At 43.0% G+C, this 25,359-nt stretch overlaps 1 protein-coding gene across 2 annotated transcripts in view; it reads right to left on the bottom strand.

The window, feature by feature from the left end:
- SLC35B3 (solute carrier family 35 member B3) overlaps window positions 1-23,871 on the bottom strand; it is a 73,444-nt gene extending 49,573 nt beyond the window's left edge. The window contains exons 1-4 of one of the 2 annotated variants that reach the window (XM_077492167.1): window positions 23,708-23,871; window positions 9,050-9,311; window positions 6,938-7,059; window positions 514-668 (exon numbers count right to left, since the gene is read on the bottom strand). In XM_077492167.1, the coding sequence (XP_077348293.1) occupies window positions 514-668; window positions 6,938-7,059; window positions 9,050-9,311; window positions 23,708-23,799 (631 nt within the window). In that variant the 5' untranslated portion in view covers window positions 23,800-23,871. Of the gene's footprint in view, window positions 1-513; window positions 669-6,937; window positions 7,060-9,049; window positions 9,312-12,104; window positions 12,350-23,707 lie in introns of those variants that run through there. The other variant, XM_077492168.1, reaches the window with a different exon arrangement.
- Window positions 23,872-25,359: the final 1,488 nt, after the last annotated feature.

A 25,359-nucleotide genomic window follows, 5' to 3' on the forward strand; every position in this document is an offset into this window, starting at 1 on the left:
ATAGAAAATCTGCAGATAATCTATAGGTGTATGGCCAGCTTAAAGACTGGTACCAGGGTGATGCATGCAGCAGTAACAGTCCTTGAAGCAATATCTGTAATATCGGTCAGTTTTTTGACCGATACTTCTAAAAAAGTGAATATCGGTCAGACTGATAGTCAGTCAATCCCTACTAGATGTGCAGAGCTGGTAGAGACATCCCCAAAAAGACTTGCAGCTGTAATTGCAGCGAAAGATGATTCTACAAAGTATTGACTCAGGGGGGCTGAATACAAAAACACACACCACACTTGTACATTTATTTGTAAAAAGGATGTTGAAAACCATTTATAATTTCCCTTCCACTTCACAATTATGTGCCACTTTGTGTTGGTCTAGCACATAAAATCTCAATAAAATACATTTACGTTTTTGGTTGTAACAAGGTGGAAAATTTCAAGGGGTATGAATACTTTTTCAAGTCACTGTATCACATACATACACACAGATTTTTAAACAAAGCTGGATACCAACCTTGAATAAATATTCCTCCAATCATGACAGGGATCAGCTTACAGCATTTGAAAATAACCTGAGTAGGATAGTTCAAATATCCAAGAGAAGTATTTGAAAGGCCCATTGTACCCACAGTGAGGAATGCTATTATCATGTAAGTTTTTGCAGGTATTCTGAAAAATAAAGTAAATATAAAAAACACTCAAAACATTCATTATATTTATACCATAGTATAGATTTTGTATTTCATTAACATGATCAAGGTCTTTCATTATGCTTTAATAACCCGACATATTCAAAACCATCATTCTGGGAAATGATTTAACTGTTTCAAATGGTATCTATGCCTAGTAGTAATTTGTACAATAGCAACTAAAAGTTAGATTTGATTTAGAATATAGAACCCCCCCCCCACACACACACACAATATAAAAACATAAATCATGCCTGCACTGCATTCTTGTCTGTTACAAAGACTGAAGACCAGTCTTAAACTTACACATGATGATATCATGCTAACTTGTCCTATAGATACTAGCTTCTTGGCTAGTTACTATGATTTAAACAAGCTCAAAAGATAAATCCAAGGAAAATTCAAAGCTTACTTACCGACCAGCCCGCGGCCAACCAAATCAACCTGTCTAACAGTAGGTGTTAAAAATAGGGGGTTTAGTCTGCATACATTTGCAAATACATGCATAAGCTACAGGCCCCACCAAGGACTACAGATTCCAGGGTGCCTTGGCGGGGCCTGTAGCTAATGCATGTATTTGCAAATGTGTGCAGACTAAACCCCCTGTTTTTAACGCATACTGTTAGGTTAATTTGGTTGTCCGCAGGCTGGTCGGTAAGTGAGCTTGGAGTTTTCCTTGGATTTATCCTCGGCCTGGTCTATATCATATGTTGCCTTCCAATGCTTCTTGCTGCAATGGGCAGTTATAAGTGGAGGCAGTGGAGACCTTTTTTGTAGTTACTATGATTCACTATATGCTTTCCGACTTACTGGCTTGAATAGGCATGCAGATGTTTGACTTCACATGTTGCATAATTGTTTTGAAGCCAGACAACCAGCATTACCACAACAAAGTGGTTGTAAACTCACACATATAGCCAGTGAAGTAACTGGCCTCAGGCGATACAGAGATGAAACAAATCCACCTGTATAAAGTTGTACCTGTTTATATGCAGCCATCTCTCATATCTGAAAAGAAGGAGGCAAGGCATCAGTGATAGGAGCTCTGAGAGCGGATTGGAGGTAAGGGACACCCCCCACCCCACACACAGGATCAGAGCCGAGGCTGTCAGTCACAGACTGTTCCCTCAGAAGTGATTCATGATGATAGAAGAGGCACAAAGCAACAGACAGAAATTACTCTTAGGGCCAGTTCACACCACGTGCAGTTGCAAGTTGAACATGCTGCATTTTTTCTACACTGGACTGCTGTTAAAAACACACAGGAACAAACCTAAATGCACCAAAAACGCACTGTAACACACCTGTCCTTATTTAAGTTTAAGAAGAAAAAAAAAAAAAAAAAAAAAAGAAGAGGGAAAAAAATAATAATAAATAAAATAAATTTAAATACAAAAAAGCCATTGGACTGCATCAAAAAACACACTGGAACACATCAAAAACACACATGCAGAAAAGCACCTGGAACGCATCCGCAATGCTTTTCTATGGTGCGAACTGGCCCTTAGGCTACTTTCACACTCAGGCGCTTTACAGGCGCTATAGCGCTAAAAATAGCACCTGTAAAGAGCCTCTCCCGTCTCTACAGTGTGAAAGCCGGAGTGCTTTCACACTGGAGCGCTGCACTTGCAGGACGGTAAAAATAAAAAAAAAATAAAAGTCCTGCAAGCCGCATCTGTGCAGCGCTCATAAAGCACCCCTGCCCATTGATATCAATGGGGCAGCGCTGCCAAACAGATTTTCCGGCAGTTTTAACCATTTTTCGGCCGCTAGCAGGTGTTAAAAGTGCAGGATAGCAGCCGAATAGATAAAATGACTGTAAAGCACCGCCAAAAAATAGTGGCACTTTACCGCCAATGCCCGCCCCAGTGTGAACGTAGCTTTAGCGCTCTGGATTGAGACAGGCAGGCACACACACACACACACACACACACACACACACACACACACACACACACACACACACACACACACACACACACACACACACACACACACACACACACTAGAAGGATATGCTTTGTTCACATTTCATGTCTGATGTTTACAACCACTTTAAGCTCAGAAATAACAGACCCAATATTTCTGTGTAGTATAGGATTTACTACACATATATTTTAGTCATAGAAGAGCTTAGTAAATTGGATGCTTTCTTAAAGCAGGTGTGTTAAATTTGGTGTTATCGCTCTCACTCTCTCATACTGGTCACTGGAAGTTCAACATGGCACCTCATGGCAAAGAACTCTGAGGATCAAAAAATAAAAAAAATAGTTGCTCTACATAAAGATAGCCTAATCTATAAGAAGATTGCCAAGACCCTGAAACTGAGCTGCAGCTTGGTGACCAAGACCATACAGCGGTTTAACAGGACAGGTTCCACTCAGAACAGGCCGTGCCATGGTCTACCAAAGAAGCCGAGTGCATGTGTTCAGCGTCATATCCAGAGGTTGTCTTTGGGAAATAAATGTATGAGTGCTGCCGGCATTGCTGCAGAGGTTGAACGGGTGGGGCCTGTCAGTGCTTAGACCATACGCTGTAAACTGCATCAATTTGGTCTGCATGGCTGTCATTTCAGAAGGAAGCCTCTTCTAAAAGATGATGCACAAGAAAGCCTGGAAACAGTTTGCTGAAGACAAGCAGACTAATGCTGGCCTCACACTATACGAAAAATTGTCCAAAATTCGGTCATTTCAACAGTTCATTCTTTTTTTGGCGAGTTAACGGGCACAAAAAAATAAAAATAAAATAAATAGCTAATCGTTGGGACGTTTGAGCTGAAAAAAAACGAAGGATGGGTTTGGAAATTTTCTGCCGAACAAACGATAAATTGAAAGGTTAATGCATTTCCTGTCTGAACTGTCTGCACTAGGTACACACACACACACACACACACACACACACACACACACACTCATTTATGTCCACTGAATGGATTTATCAGTCATTACATGATGGCATTATCATTAGCGCTCATGGCCAAAAAGTTTGCTTTTCGAAAAAATGGGGTTGGCCGATTTTTCGTATAGTGTATGGCCAGCATAAGGACATGGATTATTGAGACCAAGATAAACTTAATTTGTTCAGATGGTGTCAAGCGTGAGTGGCGGCAACCAGGTGAGGAGTACAAAGACAAGTGTGTCTTGCCTACAGTCAAACATGGTGGTGGGAGTGTCATGGTCTGGGGCTGTGTGAGAGCTGCCGGCACTGGGGAGGTGCAGTATTCCAACATGATAACAACCTCAAACACAACTCCAAGGCGACCACCGCCTTGCTAAAGAATCTGAGGGTAAAAGGTGAAGGACTGGCCAAGCATGTCTCCAGACCTAAACCCGATTGAGCATCTATGGAGCATTCTCAAATGGAAGGTGGGGGGGAACGCAGCTGTGAAGCTCTGGTGAACGCCATGCCCAAGAGGGATAAGGCAGTGCTGTACACTCACTATTTTACATTGTTGTCGCATGAAAAGATATAATAAAATATTAACAAAAATATGAGGGGTGTACTCACTTTTGTGAGAATATATATATATATATATATATATATATATATATATATATATATATATATATATATATATATATATATATATATATATATATATATATATATATATATATATATATATATATACATATACACACACACACACACACACACAAAGCTTTATGGTCTGAAATCTATTTATTTCTATGCCATTTCAACCTCATTCTGAAGGAATGAATATTTTTAAATAAGAAAGTGCCTTATCTCACCTTTTTATTTTGTCATTGGAGTTTGACAGTACACTGACAGCTAGAGCTAAGCGATAAAAAATATAATATAATATATATATATTATATATATATATATATATATATATATATATATATATTTTCACGATTTGAAGCAAGTTTTTTTTTTTGATGGATACCATGCTGGTCCTGAGGAGCTGCGGGCAGGAGTTTAGGCGAGGCCGCGGCTTTGGCCTAGTCCGCGGCGTCCAGCCTCGCGGACTAGGCCGAAACCGCACCCTTGCCTAAAAACTCCTGCCTGCAGCTCCTCAGGACCAGCACGGTGTCAGTGCCAGTCCTGGTGAGGGGGGGGGAAAAAAAAAAAAAAAAAAACATTATTTTTTAAAACAGCTTACCTGTAAAATCCTTTTCTTTGATGTACAACAGGGGACACAGAGATATAGTATTTACTATGTGGGTTATAGGGCCACTAATAGGTGATGGACACTGGCACTCCCTAAGGCAAGAAGTGTACTCCCTATATAATCCCTCCCACTACTGGGAGTCCTCAGTTTTGTAGTCAAGCAATACAAGTGTATACCAAGAAAAGGATTTTACAGGTAAGCCGTTTTAAAAATCCTGTTTTCTTTTCTTACATCAGGGGACACAGAGCCATAGCACTTACTATGTGGGATGTTCCATAGCAATGGCAACTGAAGGGAGGGAGACAACAAAAAACAGGCGGCCAGAGGACTCATACTGCGGCCTGTAGTATACTGCGCCCAAAGGCAATATCCTCATGACCTTTAATATTGATTTGATAAAACGTATGCACTGAAGACCCAGTCGCGGCCTTACAGATCTGAGCCATAGAGACCTGATGATGCACCAACCAAGAGGCACTAGTCACCCCAACATGAGAAGGAAGAATTTTCTTCTTTAAGCTGAAGCTTGAACAATCACTTGACAAATCCATTTGGAAAATAGTGGATTTTGATGCTGCCTGTCCACATCTTCTCTGGCAGAACAAACAAAACATGTGTTTTGCGAACCTGAGCGGTTTCCTTTGAATAGACTGATCGCTTTTACTAAATCAAGAGAATGTAGTACCTTCTCTTCCTTAGATTGAGGCTCTGGGGAGAAAGGAGGAAGAATAATATCTTGGTTTAAATGAAAACCTGTTAACGCTTTTGGTAGGAATTCAGGATGAGGACATAAAACCACCTTATCCTTATGCATCATCAAACATGGCTCTTTACAAGACAGAGCTGCTAGTTTCAATACTCTTCTAGCAGAAGAAATGGCATTCAGAAAGATTATTTTCTTGTCAAAAAAGGACCAAGGCAATTTCTCGTAAAGGCTCAAATGGCTGATTCAGCAAAGCCGATAAGACCAAATTCAAATTCCAAGGATTAGAGGTGCCTTGATAGCCCTGGTGCTGCCCTTGGGAACTTCCCCTTGAACCTGATGGTTGAGGCAGTCAAGGCTGCCTAGAGGCTGATGCCCCTGGCATAGGAGAGGCAGCACGATTAAAAGGAGAAATATTTGAACTTCTTTACTGGTAAAAGAGCTTTTCCCCATTAGAGATCCTTTGGATGTACTTATCCAGATCGTCTCTAAATAGCCGTTCACCACGAAAGGGAAAACTGGCTACGAGCTTTTTACACGGTGCTTCGGTTGACCAATTTTTCAGCTTTTTTGATAGCATCTACTGCGAAACATAGTACGTCTGATATACCAGCCCATTGCTGGGCCTGCTGAACAGGCAGAATTTTAAGTATCTCCACAAACTGTTCCTTAATGGACTGAGATACACCAATTGCAGCAAGAACCGGCCACGCTACTGAACTCGCTAAAGATATATTGTTTTTAGAAAGAAGTTCCAACTTTTTATCTGTTGGATCCTTTAAGATTATCCACCAGACATGTGAGATTCTTGCTCACTGAAGTGACAGGCTAAGGAAACCTTCAGGAACAGGGGAACCTCAGGTTACCCACAATCCTGGACCTGCGACAGCATTCTGCCAGTAAAAACTTTATGGCCTTACTACCAAAAAGTACTGGATCCCAGGGTCCAGCTCTCTAAAGAGAAGCGTTCGCAATCAAAACCTTGTTTCTTTGGACACGAGGCCTGGTTACCATCCATTTAGCCCATGAAAGGACATCAAAACTGAGGACTCCCAGTAGTGGAAAGGGGTTATATAGGGAGTAAACTTCTTGCCTTAGGGCGTGCCAGTGTGCATCACCTATCAGTGGCCCTATAACCCAAAGTACTATGGCTCTGTGTCCCCTGATGTATGGAAAAAAAAAAACAAAAAAACAAAGGAGCCAGGTGCAAAATTGTTGGTCATTCAATCAGCCGTCGTCTGAAAACAGAGGGAGATTCATTCATCTGTGGTGTTTGGTGTGGGTGGAGGAAAAACTTTTTTGTTCAGATCTAGGGGTGTATGGCCAGCGTTAGACTGCTATAAAGTCAAGCTAGTGCTAAGAGAGTCAGTAAAAGAATAAGAAAACAGGAGAAAACACATCATATACATACCTTCTTCGTTTATCTTGGGTTAACTGTAATTCTATTAATCCAAACATGGAGTAAAATCCAAATTGCACTAATGTCAGATACCAACCAAATGGTTTAAAACCCTCAACAGAGAATATCAATTCCTAAAAGGTAGGAGAAAACACAATTAAAAATCAGTGAATTCTGTCAAAATGTTATTTAATATAAACAGCAGTTTTATTGTCTTGGTAATATTATGGTTACCATCAAAAAAAATTCTAGGGCAAGAAGTAATTCTCCCTTCATTTTTCAATTTATAAAACACTGCACTGCATAAAATCTAGTCATATCAATTGTAAATAAAGATAGGTTATACATACACTAAAGTAAACCTGTCACAAGTCAGGGAAATACAAACTTGGTTTTAGATTAAAAATTAGCATATACAGAGCTGACCCTCTGAGAAAATACACATCAGAACAAACACATCCAACGATCTTATTGGCTGGGAAAGAATACTTATTTGTGGTCTAGAATAGATTATCCAAAACAGACTAGAGATTTAGGCTCCGGCATAAACAATAAAAACATATTTATTTTACTTCTGTGCTTAATCTATTGTACTGGCTAAATAAATTGTATAAATATTCACTTCAATTATCCAATCATGTGCAGACGATATAAATGAGCAGGAATTTGCTTTCACATGATTGGATAAGCGAGTCTTTTTAGAATCAGTCACCACGTATATCTAGGCACGAGTGATAAGAACTTCTGCTTTCTGGAGGGGTCGCTCACAGTTTAAAAGGACATTTGCACTCTTAACTTAAAATCCTCTAAAGTCACCTCTTTACCCTACCCGAACTAACCTGCACTAACATCCAACCCCGCACCAGCTTCTTGCCTGACAGTAGAAGAGCTACATCCTGTGCACTGTCTACTTGACCTTGAATCCCCTTTTGAGATGGCCACACCTATACAAAAAGACCTGGCAGACTTGTATGTGGTCTTCCAAGACACTGGAACTGCATCCTGGGGTGGTCTCATCCAAGTCTATGAGGGCTTTGTGCACAGATGAAGCCATTGCAGAAGAGGATTCCTGCCCAAAGTGAAGTAAACAGTGTCCAGGATGCAGCTCTGCTACAGAAGTAATATGTCTACCTCTGATGGTATAACCTCTATTTTAAAACACAACTAGACACTGGAATTGCACCATTTCCCTCCAGCACCCACACATTGTTAGCTTTAAAAGGGTAGCTGAGGAAGCATCCACAAATGGCCAACCCATTGCCACGTTCCTAAACTAGTACTTTTCAAAAATCCCCACCCTATCCTAGACTTCTAGCCACCCTCCACTGCCTATACTTCTCTTTACCCCTCGTTCACATTGAACGTGGCTTTGAAATCATGCAACTTCATCTGAAACTGCACGATTTCAAAGTTGCATGTCAGTGCAACTTCAGTTACGGCTTTGAAGACATCTGCACAGGTTCATGCACAAATCGGTCTATGCAATTTGCCCCCCCCCCCCCCCCCCACAAATAAATAAAAAAAAAAAAAAAAAAAAAAAAATCGGCAGAAGTAGTGCAGGAAATACTTTTTCAAATCCATACAGCAGCGCAAAGTCTGCATCACACCGATTTGAAATGGTGCCATTGCTGACAATAGGATGCAACTTGTCATGCAATTTGACCTGTCACATCGCATGACAAGTCACTCCAATGTGAACTAGGGTTTAATGCTACTTCCTCACTACATCATGGGTAAATTCCTGGGAACTTCCTCCCACTGCCAAAACACAGTGCTGAAGCTACATACAGTTTATGTAGTGCTTACAGCTGTTGCATGGTAATGAAGTAAATAGTTTGTTTGGACCAGCTTGGTCCAAACAAACCATTTAAAGTTCACTAAAACCTGGAGATCAACTTTACAGCTAGTGATCGACTGCATCAGATATGTATTTTTTTATTTTGTCTTTAGTACCACTTTAACTTAAATATCTGCAAACAACATTAAAATAAAAACCCCAAAAGCAGCACCTGCTGGATTAAGATTGTCTGCATATTTTTTACAATATGATTTTTTTTTTTTTCAAATGCGATTTTTGGCATTTTGATATTATTACAGGAACATAAATGTCTGCATGAAGATTACCTGTAAATATCCATATATTAAATAAAAAATAAAAACTCCAGTAACACAAATGAAAAATTGCACAGGTTTTTGGAAGTGGCTAAGATTAATACCAAGCACCCGGATGTCATCAACAGACTTGATGTGAGGGGACATTGTATCCGTTTTTGAGGGAATACTGATGGAAATGTACTTCCTTGAGTTATTATATTTTAGATCCATGGTGTTCAGTGGGAAGTCTTCAAGTTCCTCCAATGATTCAGCTGCTTTATCTTTAGAATAACTGAAAGAAAAAAGCAGAATGACATACAATTTAACAAAGGCCTCTTATAACTGGTAGAAAAAAAAAAAAATTTGCTAGCAAACAAATCTGTTAAAAGGCCATTAGGATCTGACAACACATATTCTTCAATTAATAGTGGTAATACTCTGGATCTCATTGGTACAAACTGGAGGAAACAACATTTTTACAGCTGTTTTCTAGTGTGAGTTAGAGAGTAAAATTAGGGATCAGGTTGATTATGTTTCTCCACTTCCTCTACATCAATCCTCCATTCTCTGAATTCTTCTACAGTTGATCTCACATAATGATGCTCATCTTTAAGCTTACACTTTATCTTTCATTTTACTTCTCTGTACCCAAGTCTGTTTACAAAGAAGGATATTGACAAGAGAATAGCATATGAATAAATTATCTGTTGTTCAGGTAATGTTTTTGGTGTGCATTGCAATTTAACTTCACTATTGCAGCCATGGGATTCTCCAAATCTGCAACATTACAACACAATATCTTGTTTTTGCCAGCATGTTAAAAGATCTTTCTGCTAATAGAATTCAGAACTTGCAACCAAGGTCTTAAAATTGATAACAAATGTGACATTGTATGTTCTGCATCGCTAATCACAAGCGGTGAGACATATCCTGATGTGCGGCTCCAGAGATCAGGAAATGTCTCACTGCCTGTGATTAGCGCTGAGTAGTGCTGACTTCCCAGTGAACTCTGCGCATCCTGTTTGCAGGTAAGGATGAGCTCAGGCGTGTTCGCAAATAAAAGGAATCTCTTGGGAACCCCCAGGTCAGCAGAACTAGTGTCCCCATTGGAAGATTTCCCCACTATTACTATTCTGACCCAAAATGTGTGATTTTCTTTAAAGCCTCATACACACAATCGGACTTTGTACAAACTTTCCCGTGGATTATTGTACAAAGGGTGTCGGCCGTGAACTTGTATTGCATACACACACAGCAGGACTTTTTCAGCCAACTTTCACCAAATCACGTGGTTTTGATGCTCTTTAGCGCCACCTTTGGTCAACTTGTATTGTTGTCTGATCTTTTGCATTGGTTCTGAGCATGCGTTTGTGCTTTGTACAAAAGTCCTATGGTTTTCTGTACACACGATCGGACTTTGCTCCATTAGACTTTTGTTGCCTGAAAGTTTGTCCGTTCGCACAGCCAACAAAAGTCAGATGAAAACCGAAAAAGTTTGTCCGATGGCACGTACACACGGTCGGATGTTGCCTTAAAACAGCTAATTTGCATGTTTGTTGTCAAAAAGTCAGTTTGTGCGTATGGGCCTTAAGGCCACCTTAACACGGAGGTGGTTTTCAGGTGCGGTGTTAGAAATAGCCTCTGAAAAGCATGGTGTTAGAAATAGCCTCTTAAAAGCATCTGAAAACCACCTCCCATTCATTGCAGTGTGTCTGTTCACACTGGGGCAGTGCGCTTGCGGGATGTTACGAAAAGTCCTGCAAGCAGCATCTTTGGGGCGGTTTGGGAGCGCTGCATTTAGTATTCTAATCCACCCAAAACAAACAGAAACCTAGCCTGCATAACCTAAATAATATCTGTGTACCACACCCCCCCCTTTTCAATCTGGTCATGTGAACCCAAAGTTCCTGCTCCTTTGCATCAGTCAGCAGCAGGGGAGAGGAGGGAGTGCCGACCACTAGGGATGAGCTCAGGTGTGTTCGCATGGACCAGGTGCAGAGCCCGCCAGGAAGTTGGCGCAACGCTATTCTAATCACAGGCAGAGAGACATTGCCCGATCTCTGCAGCCGCGCATCAGGACAATGTCTCACTGCCTGTGATTAGCGCAGCACAGACTTCCTGGTGGGCTCTGCACATGGTCCATGCGAACACGCCTGAGCTCATCCTTACCGACCACTGATGGGACCCTAAGGGTGACGTCACAGCTCTCTCGCTTACATGACCAAGCTGGACAAAAAAAAAAAAAAAAAAAAAAATAAGAAAAAAAATAAAAATAGGCAAGTACACAGATCTGTATAAAGAATAATAAAAGGGGTTAGGCAGTTTTAAGAATAGTGAGGCTGAGTCTAGGTTTACACAAAGAAAGAAATGGCTGCACATCCAGAACTTCCGATTGCCTTTTAATTTTGTTCACAAAGATAACACCAAAGACACCAAACTGTGGTCTGCCTGTGCAGCCATTTCTTTCTTCTTTCCACATTTCCCATGGAGGCGAGCCGGGGCTAGCCTAGCACTCTGCAAGATAGTCCAATCAGCCTTATTATACACCTGGAGCAGCGGTTCTCTTTCTTGTATACTAGGTTCACACATATGCAGATCTGGGAACGCATGCAAATCGCACAACTTCCTGCACCCTCAGCAAAAACGCATTGCTCTTTAGCAGATATGAGGGGGTGTCGTTAATTCCTAATGGCACCCCTACAAATCTGGAAACGTAGCGAGTTCTCGGGTGTGCGTTTAAAAGAAGAAAAAAAAGGGGGGGGGCGGTCAGGGACTTCCCCCCAACATTTACCACAGGCACATCAACACATTCAAATGAATGAACTGCTGTGTCCACAAAAATACACATATGTGAAGGTAGCATTGTGAGGAGGCCCCCCTCCCCTGATGGAAATACACTGGCTGGAGCTTTCAGGTACACACAATAAAGTCACATTTTGCTATGCTGACACATGCAGACCCCTCAGTCTGCTCCAATACACGCTGCCCACCAGTGCGAACACTGGCAGTCTGCTGTACAGATGTGAGCACTGTGTGAGGAGTGAATGAAGACATTCAGACAGGTCATACAGGAAGCTCCACATACACAGAGACGATGAGCTGGCCGGAACTCCATCAGATACATCCCCCTTCCTCCTTCTCCGGCAGTCTTGTATCACCTCCGTATCCCCATCAGGTGAACGCGCCCGGCACCCTCATACTACAACCTCCGGGGACTCTCATACAGAGCGGCGACCAGATATACCCCACAACGCGCTCTTGTTGTGCTGGTTGTTGTCAGTGACAGCACCCGCTTCCGGGTTCCGACCGTCACGCCGTGATGACGTACACCCAGTGAGCAGAGGGTGGGCGGGGATTTGTAGTGTGAGCCCTGCACATAGCAAAGCTGGTGTGAGACTCTACATAGCGCAGCATTGAGGAGCTACGTGTGTTCCGACCGCTCTGCTCTTCCAATGTCCAGCTATTAAACAGTTTTCTGACAGACCATTTTTTTTCTATTTTCCCCCACACATGCTGGGGCCTACAATTTTGGTCTGAAAATTACCATAATAAATTAAAACGGCTAGTTTACACTTGCTTCAAAACATGGCTTTGGACAGGCTTTGTTATAAGAGAAATCGTTTTTTTTTCCTCCCATTTATACTTACCTAGGTGGATGCAGCATCTGTCCCCTGCTGCCTCTGCACCGAGAACCGAGCGATCGAACATCGCCAATGGCTCGGTTCTCACAGTTCCCCAAGCAGAGAGCTGCTACTTGTCAGTCAGCATCTCTCCTCTCTGCTCCTCCATGTTCACTGGTGCGCTGAGCTGTGGAGGGGCGGGGGAACGGTTGTCTCAGGCTCTCAGCAGGTCGCTGAGATGGGTATCAGTCAAGGCACCTGGCTGATCCAGACTTTATTGTTGGGATGACGCAGTGCCTGGACTGATCTTGTTGATGTCAGCAGAGAGCGGACTTTAGGCAAAAAAACTAAAACAGGTCACAGGAGTGCCAAATGAATAGCATTCCTGTGACCCATAGGAGAAGCCCAGCCAAATGAGCTCAGGCTGGACTTCTCCTTTAAAGCTCTCTTGAATGCCAGTCAAAGTTCCTATCGCCAAATTAAATGGTTAGCTTACAGTCCTGTTTTGGAGAAATTGCAGGTATGAGAGATCCACACACACACACAGGGCATTTGTCCAGCTTCAACAAAGCATTACCAAAGCTTCATCAAAGCAGCAGTGTCCCCTACCACGCTGAGGCGCTTTTCAGACGCTTTCATGCTAAAAAAAAAAACACCTAAAAAAGTCAAGGAAAACCTATTTCTATTAATATAAATGAATGCTTTCACACTGGGGCAGTGTGCTGGCAGTGTGGTGAAAAAATGCCCCTCTCCATTGAAATGAATAGAAAGCTCTTCAAAAGCGCCTGAAAAGCTCTTCAAAAGAGCTCAAATGTTTTACTGATAGTTTATAAAAGCCTCAGTGTGAAAGGGACCTTAATAATCAAAAACACATCATGAAATCATGTAGTAGAAGGGCCTGCCTGATTGCATACAAATTGAAAGTCCTAAGTTGACCTCATATTATATGGTTTTGGTAAATCTGAAGGAAAAAAGTGTGACGGACTGGGGTTTATATGGTCACAAAACAGACACCCCAAAGCAAAGTACATATTCATTTTTTTTTTTTTATATTTCTAAACATGTCCCTTCTATTCTATTAATAACCAGTAGATGGCAGAGAAGGTACACAAACAGAGTCTATATAAGGCCACACACCATGTGACTGGAAATTAAACTACTTCCAGCCATAAAGTCAGTGGTCATATCTCATGCTGTTTGTGTGATTCTTTGCAGGTATGTACTCTAAATTGTTCCTAATCTGTATTAACCTGTGATAGAAAGATTCCTAAACATGTTGAGCAGATGCAGAAAAAGTCTCAGCAGATTTTATGCTATAGTTTTGCTGTAATTAGAAGTTTAGAACAGCATGTGTCAGAAACAAGTGAAAAGTGCATAAGAACATGAAAATACTGCATTAGTCAGAACAAATGTCTATGATAAACACTAAACCTTTCTAAATAGGTATATTTAAACCTGATTTATTGAAAATGGCATAGATTTATAGAAGCACATGTTTTCTGTTATTTAATATAGAAAAAAACCTATTGTATGTAAAGCTTATGTATTGCATCATACAGACATGCAATGTGCACCATCTAGTGGTTAAAAAAGAGTACTACCATGAAAATATTTGTATTAAAGCAATGCATTGCTAGTATGATTATTGCACACTTAAAGTGTACCAGAGAGATAAAGATAATTATCTATAACACTGAATAACAGGGATATATATGTTATTAAAATATAGTAATGTTCATTGTTATAACTACGTTTTAAAATACTTTAGTTAAAATCGGTATTATATATATTGTTAATGGTTATAAACACGTGATTATAAAAATGTAAAAGATGTATTGTTATGTAAAAATTAAACTACTTCCAGCCATAAAGTCAGTGGTCATATCTCATGCTGTTTGTGTGATTCTTTGCAGTCCACGCCAAGCTGATCACCTCATCTCATCGCGTCTACAATCATCGGCTCTCTTAATTCACATTTTGAGGCCGGTAACAAAAGCAGCAGAAAATCTGATAGTGTGTATGGGGTAGGGTTGCCACCTCATCCCTTTAAAACCGAACACATATTAATTACACAGTTTCTGTGACTGATTAAGGTTGATAATTAAAATCACTTGGTGTCTTATCTGCATGAAATTAGCCTCAGAACCTGTGTAATTCATACGTGTTCGGGTTTAAAGGGATGAGGTGGCAACTATAGTATGGGGCTTAAGGGCTGGTTTACATGTGCTTCAAAACATGGCTTCAGACACGCTTTGTTAAGCCCTATACACACAGTCGGAGAATCTGTCGGACTGCATCTTATCGGACCGTGTCGTCAGATAATCCAACTGTGTGTGGTATGCATCGGACTGATTCCGTAGGAATCTCCGTCCGACCCAATTTTCCAACATGTTGGAAATATTTCCCGACCAACTGAGCCGGTCGGACCTAATCCGATCATGTGTATAGCATTTTGACTGGACCAAGTGCCACGCATGCTCAGATCAAATTCCTACATCAAAGCTATTGGCTACTAGCCTGAATGTAGTCCCATCGTAACGAAATTACGTCATCACGTTCTGAAAGATCGGATTTTTCACCAACTTGGCCCGACCGTGTGTATGCAACAGTTTTGGACACAATCCGTCGGACTAAATCCGACGGACAAAATCCGACGGATTTGGTTGGCAAAATCTCCGACCGTGTGTACAGGGGCTTAAAGCTCTCTGAACACCAGTCAAAGCTTCTGTCACTAAATAAAATGGTTAGCTTACAGTCCTGTTTACATCTTGCTTTTGCTTGGTGCTTCGATGAGGCTTCAGTGGGGCTTTGCTGAGGCTTTGGTGGAGCTTTGCTGGGACTTAGAAGAGCCTTTGGTGGGGCTTTGCTTTGACTTAGATGAGCCTTTTGTGGGGCTTCAAGCAAGCTTTGCCATAGACTTAAATGGAGGCTTTGAAGACGCTCTGAAGCACCACTAAAGCTTCATGGGGCATCATTTCTGAAGAAAAGCAAAAGCAAGGTGTAAACAGAACTGTAAGCTAACCATTTTATTTAATGACAGGAGCTTTTTACTGTTGTTCAGTAAGGATGAGCTGAACACCCCCGGTTCGGTTCGCACCAGAACCTGCGAACAGACCTAAACTTCGTGTGAACTTTAGAACCCTATTAAAGTCTATGGGACTCGAACGTTCAAAATCTAAAGTGCTAATTTTAAAGGCTAATATGCAAGTTATTGTTCTAAAAAGTGTTTGGGGACCTGGGTCCTGCCCCAGGGGACATGCATCAATGCAAAAAAAGGTTTAAAAACGGCCGTTTTTCGGGAGCAGTGATTTTAATAATGCTTAAAGTGAAACAATAAAAGTGTAATATTCCTTTAAATTTCGTACCTGGGGGGTGTCTATAGTATGCCTATGAAGTGGCACATGTTTCCCGTGCTTAGAACTGTCCCTGCACAAAGTGTAATTTCTGCAGGAAAAAAGTAATTTAAAATCCCTAGTGGCTATAATGAATTGCCGGCTCCCGTAATACAGAGAACAGTCATTGAACGTTTTTGATTTAATAAAAAGCGTGGGGCTCCCACAAAGTCAATTACCAGGCCCTTCAGGTCTGGTATGGATATTAAGGGGATCCCTGAGTCAAATAAAAAAAAAAAATGATGCGAGGTTCCCCCTAAATATCCATACCAGACCCTTCATGTCTAGTATGGATTTTAAGGGGAACTCCAGGCCAAATTAAAAAAAAAATGGCATGGAGTTCCCCCTAAAAATCCATACCAGACCCTTTATGCGAGCACGCAACCTAGCAGGCCGCAGGAAAAGAGGGGGGATGAGAGAGCGCCCCCCCTTAACCGTACCAGGCCACATGCCCTCAACATTGGGAGGATGCTTTGGGGGTCTGTGACCCCTCAAAGCACCTTGTCCCCATGTTGATGAGGACAAGGGCCTCCTCCCCACAAGCATGGCCGGTGCTTGTGGGGGTCTGCGGGAGGGGGGCTTATTAGAATCTGGAAGCCCCCTTTAACAAGGGGATCCCCAGATCCCGGCCCCCCTGTTTGAAATGGTAAGGGGGTACAAAAGTACCCCTACCATTTCACAAAGAAAGTGTAAAAGAATGTTAAAAAAGACAAACACACTTTTTGAAAAAGTCCTTTATTAAAAATAAAAAAAAAATTAAAAAAAGATTACAGCGGTGGTAATCCACTCTTGCTATCCAGCGACGGATGATCATCTCTCCGGGGTCCAGCGATGGCTGATCTGATCGACCGCAACCTGCGTTACATCAGAGGGGGGTGGGGTCACCCACACGTCATTGGGGAAGCCAGGCTTCCCCACTTGCGTCAGAGGGGGGGGGGTCAGGTGACAGGTGGCCCCGCCCTCCTCATATAAGAAATGTCAGGCTGCTGGGATCCCCGCAATGTCTCCGCCAATGGAGACAGAGGATGGATGGACTGCACTGCGCTGGACGGAGAGATCACCCGTCGCTGGATCAGATCAGCTATCACTGGACCCTGGAGAGATGATCATCCGTCGCTGGATAGCAAGAGTGAATTAGCACCGCTGGAATCTTTTTTTTATTTTTTTTGTTTTTAATAAAGGACTTTTTCAAAAGTGTGTGTATCTGGGAATCATATATTCCCCGTTGATTGTGGCAGGCAGCCAGTGAGTCTGGCAGTGTGGCAGACAAAGGTCAGATCGATGGTGGACAAAGCAGGTTAGACAAGGGAGCAGCCGCTGCTGCAACTAATTATCCTCTCCAAGGCAAAACACTGTGAGTGAGTTCTGCCTTTCTCCTCACAAGAAGTACATGCCTACTTTCCTGGCTTCCGATTGGCTGTGAGACTCGGGACACTGAGCTGCTTCCAGTCCAAGGAGTCCATGCAGCACACTGCTCAGAGCTCCTCTGCTGTTCCATGGATACGTGTTCTGCTGTACCCAACATGTAATGAAATAGAAATCTCTGGGTCACTCACTGTGGTATGTCACATGAGCATGTATACCACAGTCACATAGGATAAACTACACTCACAGTCTACACTACACACATACACAGAGCTCTCTCGCTTACACACTTATCCCAAATGTCCCTCCTCTCCCCCCTCTTATCACATATGTCCCTCCTCCCCCCCCCCACTTATCGCATATGTCCCTCCTCTCCCCCCCACTTATCCCAAATGTCCCTCCTCTCCCCCCCACTTATCCCAAATGTCCCTCCTCTCCCCCCACTTATCACATATGTCCCTCCTCTCCCCCCACTTATCACATATGTCCCCCCCCCCACTTATCCCAAATGTCCCTCCTCTCCTCCCACTTACCCCAAATGTCCCTCCTCTCCTCCCACTTATCCCAAATGTCCCTCTAGTCCCATCACTTATCCCAAATGTCCTCTCCTCTAACATATCCCCCACTTATCCCCAATGTCCCCCTTCTTTGTCTACATATCCCCAATGTCCCGATTCTCCCTCTTATCCCAAATGTCCCTCGTTTCCCCCAACTTAGCACCAGTGCCCCCCTCCCTCCTACTTAGAAACAATGTTCACACTCTCCCCCAATTTAAAAATGAGCACATCGCCCCCCCCCCCCAATTTAGCACCAATGCCCCATTAACTTAGCACCAATGTCATCCCCTATCCCCTCTCTTTGCACTAATGCCCCCTCTCTCCACTTAACATTGCACTCCTACTGTAAGCAGGGCCAGATTAAGAACATCATGGGCCTGGGGCTGAGGGTTTTGGTGGGGACTTTTATAAATAATAAATAAATAAAAATGCAAACAATTTTTTGTTATAACAAATTAAATTAAAGAGAGAGAGGGAGGATGAGAGAGAGAGAGAAAGAGAGAGAAAGAGAAGTGGGATGAAAGAGGTGTGAGGGGTAAGGGAGGGAGGATGGGAGAGAAAGGGGGATGAGAGAAAGAGGATGCACATGAGCATGTGTGGGAATGACATCAACGCAGCCTGGCCAAGGCAAGTGACCGAAGGCACAGAACCCAGAAGGAAGACCGGGTGAAGATGGAAGTGCCCAGCCCCGCCGGATTGATCGCAGCACAGCACTGGAGGGCTCAGTCTGACAATTTAAGTGTACCCTAATGTGCTAATATGCTGTGCATACTTGTACATTATGGCATAACCTACCCCAGGACCTCTAAAAAGTAGTAATGTTAGAAAAGTTTACTACCATTTTAATATCACAGGAGCCTCTCAAGTGGAAAGTATGTGAAGGTGAGGGAGAGGAATGTGGAGGGTCTAACAGTGGGCACTATGTACATGAGAGGAGTGCAGAGGGTATGGCAGAAGGCACTATGTACAGGAGAGGAGTGTGAAGGGTATGACAGTGGGCAGTATGCACAGCAGAGGAGTGTAGAGGGTATGACATTGGGCACTATGTATAAGAGAAGAGTGTGGAGGGTATGACAGTGAGCAATATGTACAGGAGTGTGGAGGGTATGACAGTGGACACTATGTATAGGAGAGAAGTGTGGAGAGTAGGACAGTAAGCAGTAATTACAGGAGAGGAGTGTGGAGGGAGGGTATGACGGTGGGCACTATGTATAGGAGAGGAGTATGGAGGGTATGACAGTGGGCACTATGTATAGGAGAGAAGTGTTGGGAGAATGCAAGTGGGCACTATGTATAGGAGAGGAGTATGGAGGGTATGACAGTGTGTAGTATGTACAGGAGAGGAGTGTGAAGGGTATGCCAGTGGGCACTATGTATAGGAGAGAAGTGTGGAGGGTATGACAGTGAGCAGTATGTACAGGAGAGAAGTGTGGAGAGTATGACAGTGGGCACTATGTATAGGAGAGAAGTGTGGAGAGTATGACAGTGGACAGTATGACTATGTATAGGAGAGAAGTGTGGAGAGTATGACAGTGGGCACTATGTATAGGAGAGGAGGATGAAGTAATCTGGGAAGGAAAAATGTAAAGGTTTGTGGAAGGATGTTTAGGGACTGCGTAGTGGTTAAGCGGGCCAGGCATGGATTGAAATTACACCAATTAAGCAGAGACCAGCCATAGTCAATCTATGTATGGGCTAGCTGGTTTTACACAAGTCAACCTATTAACTGACTTGAGTACAACCAGCCTGTCAGGTTTTCCCCAAAACAATCAGTGCGGCCAGCTATAGTTAGCAACACTAATCGTATTCACTGGCAGAACACAATAACGCTGCAGGAGTGATTGCCCCATTCACAGGTCAGCAGGTGAGAGGGTGTGTGGGAACAGGCTGGGGAGAGATACTACTCAGTCCCTGGGTAGGCACTGGTTAGTATCAGAGTCAGATACACACAAGTTACATACGCCACGATCTTTAGAGCGAGAGCAATAATTCTAGCACTAGACCTCCTCTGTAAGTCTAAACATGTAACCTGTAAAAAAATTTAAAGCATCGCTTAGTACACAACAAAAAATCGTGCTAACTTTAGTGTTTTTTTTTAATGAATGAAACAGTTTCTTTCCAAAAAAAAGTTTGCAAAATTGCTGAGCAAATATCGTGTAACGTTGCAAAGACCGCCATTTTATTCCATAGGGTGTCTGCTAAAACAATATATAATGCTTGAGGGTTCTGAGTAATTTTGAAGTGGAAGGAGAGCTCTGTACTGGAAGGGGGGGTTGTAAACTGTCCTGTGATATATGCATTCCTGATCCCTGCAATCTGTACGTATAACAGTCATGAACTCTGCACTCTGTATGTAGTGCACTCCTGAACTCTGCACTCTATACGTAGTACAATCTTGATCTTTGCATTTTGTATATAGCACACTCCTGATTTTTGCATTCTGTACATGGCAAACTCCTGAACTCTTCACTCTGTGCAGAACGCACAAGTGGCATTTAACAATGCCCCATTAAGACTCTCCCACTGTTAGGTGGCGGTGGCGGCATGGTTGGGTTCCTGCACCAGTTATCTGAGGAAAATAGCCCTGTGTATAGTATGTCTGCAGTCTTTCACTGTATCTCCTGTAGTATGTCTGCAGTCTCTGACCATCTCCTGTATCATGTCTGCAGTCTCTCAACATCTTATATATCATGTCTGCAGTATCTCATCATCTCTTGTATCATGTCTGCAGTCCCCGACCATCTCCTCCTGTATCATATCTGCAGTCTCTGGCTATCATGTCTAGCACTAAATATTATGCACAACCCTTAAATCGGGGGTTATTATTGGCTGTCTGCTCTGCTGTATACAAGTGCTCCTCATTATTTACAACCTAAGCCTCTGATTGGTTACCAGCAGCCTTTTATTATTGATTGATCATGAGAAGATATCTCTTTGATTATTGTAGTCAAAGAGATATCTCAGATCTAACCAATCATAAAAGGCTGCAGGCAGCCAATCAGAGGCTCAGGCTGTGAGTGTGGAAACCCTGTGCGTTTCACAGCCACAGCACATAAGCAGCAGCAGAGCAGTCCCTGAGCCCCCATTCTTAGGTGTTAAAAGTCCACAGGTTAGGGGGTTCAAATTACTTGCCTTGCCCCGGATGCTGACAACCCACGCTACGCCACTGATAGTACTTCTGGTTATTCCTTCTCAAAAAAATTAATTAAAAAACGTAAACAAAAACACAGACACCTTTGAAAAAGTCCTTTAATAAAACATTCCACAAAAATGTCCCAAAATACAGAATCGTCAATCATATCATCTAGTGATGTAGATCCATAGTCAGTCACATTAAACAATGCCATAATGACCTTTCAACACAAACATGAAAGGTATTGCCCCAACAATCTTCTCCTGCCAAGATTCCATTATGAGTGGCAGCTCCTTGACCAGCAGCTGAATGTTAACAAACCATCCAGGGATCCTGGGTGATGTCATTGACCAAATATAGGCATGATTACACTTGGTCAACGGTATCAGCAAGCACTCAGTTTAGTTTGTTTACATTCAGCAGCTGGCTATGGAGATGTCAGGGTGGGACATTTACTTTGTTGGACATTTATTTTTGGACATCAGGGGACATTATTGTGTTTATTTAGGATGTATATATATATTTTCATGAATGAGTAACCAAAGCTACTATTTACCCCTTACTCATACACATTGGGGGGGGGGGGGGGGCTGGATATTGGCCTTCCTGGTGGTAGCTGCACCCCTTAAAATATCTACCGTATATACTCGAGTATAGGCCGACCCGAGTATAAGCCGAGGCCCCCAATTTACCCCCAAAAAACTGGGAAACCTATTGACTCGTGTATAAGCCGAGGGTGAGATATGCCTGTCCATCCCTGTGTGTGTGTGTCCATCCATCCATCCATCCCTGTGTGTGTGTGTGTCCATCCATCCCTGTGTGTGTGTGTGTCCATCCATCCATCCATCCCTGTGTGTGTGTGTGTCCATCCATCCATCCATCCCTGTGTGTGTGTGTGTCCATCCATCCATCCATCCCTGTGTGTGTGTCCATCCATCCATCCCTGTGTGTGTGTGTGTCCATCCGTGTGTGTGTGTGTGTGTGTGTGTGTGTGTGTGTGTGTGTGTGTGTGTGTGTGGCCTTGTGTGTCCAGCCTACCTGTGTCCCGAGCCTCCGTCCGGTCCCGAGCCTCCGTCCGGTCCCGTCCCGTCCCGAGCCTCCGTCCGGTCCCGTCCCGTCCCGAGCCTCCGTCCGGTCCCGTCCCGAGCCTCCGTCCGGTCCCGTCCCGAGACTCCGTCCGGTCCCGTCCCGTCCCGAGCCGAGCCTCCGTCCGGTCCCGTCCCAGGATCACCGCTCTTCGTCGGCGCCCATTCCCCTGTTCAAATGCCGCGCCTCCCTGTCTGTGATAGGCGGAACACAATTTCCCAGCAGCCTGTGTTCCGCTTATCACGGACATCGTCTCATCCTCGTCCGTAGTACGAGGATGAGACGATGTCCGTGATAGGCGGAACACAGGCTGCTGGGAAATTCAGTGTTCCGCCTATCACAGGCGAAGGCGGAGCCGGAGGCGCGGCTTTTGAATTATAGAATGGCCGCTGTCTGTCTGCTCGACACGCTGATCGAGCAGGCAGACAGCGATGACTCGAGTATAAGCCGAGGGGGGCACTTTCAGCCTCAAAAAAGAGGCTGAAAATCTCGGCTTATACTCGAGTATATACGGTATATAAAAAGGCCATCTCTAGGCAAAATTAGACTGAGGATATAAGTGAGAAAAAAGAATCATTCTTATAAGTCTTATATACTGTATGCTAGCAATTAGAGAGAATGGGGTGGGGCAGGGGGGTACCCAGAGTTGAACTTTTTTATGACTCTCTAATTTTGTATATTGCATAAAACCCACATAAACAGATGTATAAATTGTGCATACAAGTGTTAAAGGTCATTAAAATGTAACCTAAATGTATAGGTTACTAAATTGTAGCCTATAGAAGATAATTATATACTTGGGTCATGTAACAATACTCAAAATCACCAGCAGGTGTCACAACAAATACAATCTGTAATCGCAAACTACATGGATTAAATAATTAGTTCACTTTTTCAGAAAAAATTAAAAAGTGAACTAACATCTTACACCAACCATGGAACCATGGAACAAGGCAAGCTGGGAGCGGGACCGTCTTTGCTGTTTAGACTGAAGTGAACTAAAGGGACCACTTGGTGTGGAGAGAGATGACCGCTGTGACCACTGTGCTGCTGCACACTGCTGTCAGTGTCAATGTGAGAGTCAATTTCACGTGTGTGTGCCCGTCTTTTCTGTCCCTGAGCTACTTACTTACTTATCAGAAATAAAATAATAAATATTTTTTTTGCCTTAATATCTACCCAAAATCACATTGCTAATTGCATATTGTACTTTTTTGTAGCCTAAATATGGAACTTTGCACTTAAACTGTCATTTTGTAACTTTTGGAAATGGCAGTAAAAAAATGGCAGTGCCAGTAAATTTTGGGTGTCGTGTCAGTAAATTTAAATCTGGTAGGTTGGTAACACTGCTATATACTGTGTGCTGAATCAATAGACATCGCTCTAAATGTACTGAATGTATATTCATTCTCTGCTCAAAACCCAATCACATGACATATGTCTGCATCATCATCACATGCACAACGTGTAGAAATGCAAGTTACAAGAATTTTAGATGTAAATAAGAGTTCACAAGCTAAAACGATATAAAGTACCTTTCCTGTTTGGTCACAGGTTGCTGATTGATGTTTTGGCTACTTGAATGAGGGTCCTTTGCAGGTGTCCAATTATTGTTGGCAGTAAACATTTCTAAAGGAGGAATATAGCTGTTTTAGTGGCAGTTGTAACTTCCTTGTTCTAATAATACTTGTATAAACCAGCATGGAACTGCTGACAAGGAAATGTTTAACTGCAGAGCACGTATATCCTGTCTGCATAAATACACAGGTGTAGGTGTGGCAGCAAGGAAAGAAACTGTCTCGGCTTCTGGGATTGTGTTGTGAGGACTATCTCATACCTCCCAAATCTAATACTTGACGAAAAGGGACACAGTTGTTAAGATTGCATGTGGTCGTTAAATTGAACTCAGCAGCTGAAAATCTGATAAACATGTTGGCACATGACGTATGCCCTGCTTACTCGGTGCCCATAAATCTGTTTGCGAAAGCCCAAACTACAAAGTAGATAAAAGGGTTCAAAAAAACTCCTGGAGCTCCTCATACAGATTTGGGATGGATCTCCACGCAGTATGAAAAAGAGCACAGACAGGGCGCTGCAGTTAGTAAAACCACATAAACACCATTTTAATATATAAAGCAAACTTGCGTGTTAAAATCCAGATGGTGAACAGGCAATGGTAGACAAGCAGAACATGCAGCAAGGTAGGTGCTAGAATAGAGCCGCGACTGGCAGACAACGTTCTGATTAAGCATTATGTTGTGTGAAACTGGTTAAAAAGGAAGTAAATCCTGGGAAAAAAAAATACACCCTGCAAGGCAAAGTCATAATGAGCTAGTATGCATAGCATACTAGCTCATTATGAATAACTTACCTGAGATGGAAGCCCCCCAAGCGACCCTCGTCCATGTCCTCTGTCGTTGCCATGATACCCTGAATGATTTCCGGGTATCCGGCGTTCTGACTAGCCGGAGCTGCGACGATGTCACTCCGGCGCATGTGCACGGGAGCAGCCAGTGACAGCACATTCGCCTTCACTTTGCGGTGCGCTCAGTGCACCTGTGCTGTTGTCTACGGCGCGCATGCACCGTAGACAGCTGTGCCCGTTTTTTGTAGAATATCTCCTTAACCGTGTAGTAGGGATAAGCCGAACACCCCCCGGTTCGGTTCGCACCAGAACTTTCGAACGGACCCCAAATTCGTACGAACGTTAGAACCCAATTGAAGTCTATGGGACTCGAACGTTCGAAATTAAAAGTGCTAATTTTAACGGCTAATATGCAAGATACTGTCCTAAAAAGGGTTTGGGGACCTGGCTCCTGCCCCAGGGGACATGGGTCAATGCCTAAAATGTTTTTAAAAATGTCCGTTTTGGCGGGAGCACTGATTTTAATGACGATTAAAGTGAAAAAAAAAAAGTGAAATATTCCTTTAAATATGGTGCCTGGGGGGTGTCTGTAGGATGCCTGTGAAGTGCCACATGTTTCCCGTGTTTAGAACAGTCCCTGCACAAAATGACATTAAACGGAAATAACACCATTTAAAACTGCTTGCGGTTTTAATGTTATATCTGGTTCCTGCAATATGGTTGAAAATCATTGAGAAAAATGGCATGGGTAGCCCTCCCTGCCCATTACCAGCCTATTTGGGTCTTGTACGCATATAAAGGGGAACCCTGTACCCATATTTA

Source organism: Lithobates pipiens, unplaced genomic scaffold (assembly GCF_037356315.1).
Source record: "Lithobates pipiens isolate NorthernLeopardFrog02 unplaced genomic scaffold, aLitPip1_a1.2 Scaffold_19, whole genome shotgun sequence".
NCBI classification, from domain to species: domain Eukaryota; kingdom Metazoa; phylum Chordata; class Amphibia; order Anura; family Ranidae; genus Lithobates; species Lithobates pipiens.